This window comes from Anastrepha obliqua, chromosome 1 (genome assembly GCF_027943255.1).
Source record: "Anastrepha obliqua isolate idAnaObli1 chromosome 1, idAnaObli1_1.0, whole genome shotgun sequence".
NCBI lineage: Eukaryota > Metazoa > Arthropoda > Insecta > Diptera > Tephritidae > Anastrepha > Anastrepha obliqua.
The window spans coordinates 123,294,328-123,300,182 of record NC_072892.1 but is presented as its reverse complement, the minus strand read 5'-3'; the positions used below and the strand labels follow the sequence as shown (position 1 = coordinate 123,300,182).

General features: G+C 41.0%; 1 protein-coding gene across 1 annotated transcript; it reads left to right on the top strand.

Moving 5' to 3' along the window:
* Positions 1 to 508: 508 nt before the first annotated feature.
* Positions 509 to 4,728, top strand: LOC129237061 (uncharacterized). Its single transcript, XM_054871462.1, has 3 exons — positions 509 to 1,262; positions 1,591 to 3,438; positions 4,724 to 4,728. Exons 1-3 carry the CDS (start codon positions 509 to 511, stop codon positions 4,726 to 4,728), a joined length of 2,607 nt encoding a protein of 868 aa, XP_054727437.1.
* Positions 4,729 to 5,855: the final 1,127 nt, after the last annotated feature.

Here is a 5,855-nt window from a genome sequence, read left to right as displayed (position 1 = left end):
AATATCATGAAAAAGATGTGTGCAAAATTTCAGGGCGATCGGTCGATAACTTTTCGAGTTATCGTGTACGCCAGTCCGAGAAAAATATAGTTTTGAGAAAAACGCGTCTAAAGTCGGCAACGTAACTATACTGCGCTTGAACACAAAGAATAGAGTCGTCACGGTTGATGATCTATAATATAAGAAATACTTAAATTTATGTTCTGTAAAGGAACAACTTTTTATGTAAACGTAGCTTAAGCTTGTATTATTAGAATAACGTATTTCTACATGCATCATTTTATTGTGAACGTAGGTTAAGCTTGTATTATCTTTTTGGAAAAAAATGCAACTCTGAATAAAATGGATTCTTAAACTTCCGCTTGAATTGCGAGGACACGTGATTTTTTTGCTAAAGAAGATCTCTCTCCTTAACCGATATAATCGGCGTAAATAAGGTAACATCCAGCTTTATTTTAACAACTCAGGTGTGGGGTAAACCGCACTTCCCATTTATCGAATCATGGAAATGGTCAGCCCAAGACAAAACCTGGCGAACGCACTAAGTGAGGCAGGGGTAGAATTCCCACCATCGGCCACAGCACAACAGTTGCGTAACCTTCTGCGGAGCGTGGTGGGAACTGATGAAGGTGCCGCGAGCTTTGCTCCTGAAGACGCTGCCGATGCCGACAGTGATGGTGCTGTCAACAATGGAACAGACGCCTTGAACTCCTCGATTCCGTTCGATTGTACTGCCGCTGCCGCCTATAATCAAACAACTACTACTACAGATGCCGATTCCGATACTGCCGTCGCCGCTATTGGCACTACCGCCGCCACCACAAACACTGCCGGAGAGACGAATAAGGACCAGCGAGACACGCTAGCGCTTCGTGACTTAGACGAAGAGGTCATAGCATTGAAGAAAAGAATCGAAATTCTAACACTGAGGAAACGGGTGGAAGAACTTGAGTGCCGAGTCCCCAAAGAAAACAAGCGCCGTTTAGATTTCGGAGATATCGAGCACGCTCTCCCAAAGTTCAACGGGGATGACGTGTCATACTCAGTTCTCCACTTTTTACGCGATTTCGAGGAGATTATGAATACATCAGGAGCAGACGATAGCTTCAAACTACTGGCACTCCGCCGTTCTTTAAAAGGAACGGCACGAGTCTTCTTGTCAACCACAACCGCACTAAATTACGACTCTTTAAAGACGGCATTGACCGCTGAGTTTGGAAAAGCAATCACGCAGCAAGAAATTTACAGAATGTTAGCGCAGCGTAAGTGGAAGAAAAAAGACGAGTCGATCCACTGTTACATATTGCATATGCAAGCTTTGGCAAAACGGTGCATTTAATTTTGTAAGTATATCGTTCCAATTGACTAGGGAAACAATATGTAATCAAGTTTTTTCTCTATTCGATACCGGCAGTCCGGTTAGCTTCATAAAAGCGTCACTCGTCCCAAAAGAGCTGGTAGGAGAGCAGTTCAATGGAAACATATCCCATTATAAAGGCATTGGAGGAACAAATTTACTTATAAAAAAAAAAGTGAAATGTAAAATACAATTTTTAAATAAATCAAACGAAGTTGAATTAAATATTATAGCGAATGAAAGTATGAACATACCAGTTATTTTGGGACGTGACTTCTTGAGAATTTTCAATATTGAATTAAGAAATGGTATTAAGAAATATAGCAAGGAAAAATTATTAGAAATAAGAGATAGATCTAAGTCGTATGCATCTGTGACTACTCAACCAGTAATTGGCTCCGACATACACCCTGCCGCTACTATGCCGAAGCACTCTGGTGACGAACTCCACCAAAGTAAACCTAATTCCTATAGCATACCTTCTGAATTACCCGACATTTTTAACATCGACATTTCTCGCAAAGCCGACGACGTTGACATAGGCCCCAAACTGGGCAAACATCAGCGAGACGTATTAAAACGACTCATTGACGATACCTACTTCAGCAATAGCGTGAAAGCCGAACCGTCCAACTACGAAATGAAAATACATTTGACCAGCGACGTTCCATTTCATTGCGCTCCCCGCAGGCTCTCTTACGCTGAGCGAAGCCAAGTGCAAGCTATCATAGACGAACTGCGCCAAGATGGAATAATACGACCCAGCAACTCTCCGTATGCTTCTGCTATCGTACTAGTAAGGAAAAAGAATGGGAAAATACGATTGTGTGTAGACTATAGGGCATTAAATAAATTAACCGTAAGGGATAACTACCCATTACCCCTGATTGACGACTGTATTGATTACCTGGAGAACAAGAAATTCCTCTCGGTACTCGATCTGAAGAGCGGATTTTACCAAGTGCAGATGGCTCCTGAGTCGATCAAGCTCACCGCATTCGTGACCCCAAATGGCCAATACGAGTATCTAAAAATGCCTTTTGGTCTGAAGAACTCTCCCGCAGTATTCCAGCGTTTCATAAATAACGTCTTCCGAGATATGATCGACGATAGAAAAATCATCATCTACATGGACGACATTCTTGTTGCAACCGAGAAGTTCAAAGAACACGAAAATTTATTGCAAGCCGTACTAGAACGACTTGCCCTTCGGGATTTGGAACTTAATTTAAACAAATGTAAATTCGGGTATGAGGAAATTGACTACTTAGGATATACTGTGACTCATACAGGAATACGGCCAAATGACTCCCATATTAAGAGTATACAGAATTTTCCAATACCTACTAATCCAAAACAATTACAATCGTGTATTGGCCTATTTTCATATTTTCGTCGCTTCGAGCCGTCATTTTCTCAGATCGCCAAACCACTGCAAAACCTACTCAGAAGAAATTCGGCATTTAGCTTCGACGAAAAATGCCTTGATGCCTTTAACGAGCTTAAGTCTAGGTTAGTAAAAGGCCCAGTCCTGGCTATTTATAGTCCGGAACGGGAAACGGAACTACATTGCGACGCTAGTAGCATAGGCTTCGGATCCGTACTGCTGCAACGCCAAGATGACAAAAAGTTTCACCCTGTTTCATACTTTTCTAAAACTGCTTCCAGCGCCGAAGCAAAGTATCATAGTTTTGAATTAGAAGCTCTATCTATAATATACGCGTTGAGAAGGTTTAGGCCCTATTTGGAGGGTATACCCTTCACAATAGTTACCGACTGTAATTCACTGACAATGACCTTGGAGAAAAAACAATTGAACCCTCGAATAGCCAGATGGGCTCTGGAGTTCGAAAATTATAATTATAAAATAAAACATAGACGAGGAGCCTCCATGGGCCATGTTGATGCCCTAAGCAGGCGAGAGATCGCCCACATAATAAACGCAGACGACGTCGAATTCCAACTACAGGTCGCTCAGGAGCGGGACAAAGCTATTGAATCAATACGTAATCGTTTAGAAAATGAACATCTAAATCATTACGTTTTAGTAGATGGACTTGTATATAGGGAAATGGCAAATGGTAAGAAAGCACTGTACGTACCCAACGAGATGGAGTATAACATTATACAACTAATGCATGAAAAGTTGGGCCATCTATCGGTTGAGAAAACCCTTAACAAACTCTGCCTGTACTACTGGTTTCCGAACATGCGAATGAAAACAGAAAGATTTATCAGAAACTGCCTAAAATGCATAATGTACGCCACACCTCCATCGGCCAGGGAGAGGACCCTGTATTCCATCCCCAAAACTCCATTACCGTTTGACACCGTCCATATAGACCATTTCGGTCCACTACCGTCTATCAAATCAAAACGGAAACACATCTTAGTGGTAGTTGACGCATTTACGAAGTTCGTCAAACTCTACCCAACCAACTCAACCAGTACTCGAGAAGTGATTGCCGCTCTTGAGAAATACTTCAGCTACTACAGCCGTCCAAGGCGAATCATAAGTGACAGAGGGTCCTGCTTCACGTCTATGGAGTTTGGTGCTTATCTAATGAAGCAAAACATAGGTCATGTAAAGGTCTCCGTTGCCTCTCCGCAGGCCAACGGGCAAGTGGAAAGGGTGAATAGGATATTGAAATGTATGTTGGGGAAACTAACTGACGAAATAAACCATGATGACTGGGTTAAAAGGCTACTTGAGGTGGAGTATGCTATAAATAACTCAACTCATAGCACATGTCGTGATACACCCAGTCGCCTTTTGTTCGGTGTTGAGCAAAGAGGAGTTGTCGTAGACGAATTCACTGAATTTTTTCAGGACAAGTTATGCCCAGATGATGGACGGGACTTGGTAAAGTTGCGCAGAAATGCATCCACATCTATCCAAGCTAGACAGGAATATGATACCAAACGCTCTTGCAATAACCACATCGGGACTAAGACGTACGGCATAGGTGATTACGTCGTCGTGAGGAACGTCGATACGACAGTCGGGAGTAACAAAAAACTGATACCCCAATATAAAGGCCCTTATGTCATTCATAAAATATTGGGGAACGATAGATATGTCATTAGAGACATAAATAACTGCCAGTTAACCCAGTTACCTTATGATGGGGTGATCGAAGCTCACCGGATAAGGAAATGGCGACAGCTGCCGGCAGGGTGTGCCGACGAGCCAGAAAACGATCCTCTGCGCATTAACTAGCCACTTTGAGTTCTAACTATGGTGGAGGTCGATCCTTTGTCAGAATTGGCCGAGTTGTAAAGGAACAACTTTTTATGTAAACGTAGCTTAAGCTTGTATTATTAGAATAACGTATTTCTACATGCATCATTTTATTGTGAACGTAGGTTAAGCTTGTATTATCTTTTTGGAAAAAAATGCAACTCTGAATAAAATGGATTCTTAAACTTCCGCTTGAATTGCGAGGACACGTGATTTTTTTGCTAAAGAAGATCTCTCTCCTTAACCGATATAATCGGCGTAAATAAGGTAACATCCAGCTTTATTTTAACAGTTCTAAATTTTTTTTGGCATATTCTTAAAGGATTATATTAACATTTTATGAAAAAAAAAAATCGTTTTCGAAATTTTATCTGTATCTGTCCCCTTAATAGTAGATCTTCTGAAAATGAAAAATCTTTCTCAAGAAATTAGATTTTTTATTAAGCTCGATTATGACTGTAGTAGAAGCATTTCGAGCATAAAGACATTTTGATAGACCAACAAGAAAAACTTCGAACTACGAAGAGCTCTGGCTGGAATATTAAAGAAAATCATCTCAAGAAGCACCGGACAGTCAACAGCATCACGGTTCAAACCAAAAATGAAGCACAAAGGTAAAGATTATTATCCTGTTTTGCAATGATTCTAAGTTAATCAATAAGCAACGCGCTTCATAGGTAGGCATACATACTCACATTGAACGTACGTTTCAACATACAAACGCCGTATACAAAAGCTTCAAAGCCGGTGAAATCGGAGCTATGACGCCTAATAAAAGCATGGCGTAAGATTTGATATCTACTAATGAAATTGATATGAATAGCAAAATTAAGTTTTAAATCAAATACTTCTCCCAAGTCTTTAATTTCACGTACACGTGACAGGGGCGTGCTAGTTGTGTTATAAGAGGTTTCAATAATGGTGACGCGCGAAGAAAGGTAATTTGGAAATACTTATTTATGTTAAGCGATTATTGGATTATTCATACACCAGTTACTGAAATTATCTAAATCAATCTGCATCTACATAAAGCAGGATTATTTTTGAAGAAATACTACCTTGCGGAGCCCCACAGCAAGCAACGAATGGTCTCTAACATTATGGGCAACAACCAAGCAATGACGATTGCGCAAATAAGACTCACACGGATCCATTTCGTCGTCTAAAGGGCATCGCAGTGCCTATGTGCGATTCGGCTGCCAAACCTAACCTAAGTAATTTGAAATCCAAATCAAGAAGGCTGAGTGGAAGCGGGGC

Excerpts from the sequence above, each read along its gene's own strand:
- LOC129237061 (XM_054871462.1), top strand. The coding sequence starts at position 509 with ATGGTCAGCCCAAGACAAAACCTGGCGAACGCACTAAGTGAGGCAGGG. Across the intron at positions 1,263-1,590 it reads TTACAGAATGTTAGCGCAGC|CGAATGAAAGTATGAACATA; the intron begins GTAAGTGGAAGA and ends TAAATATTATAG.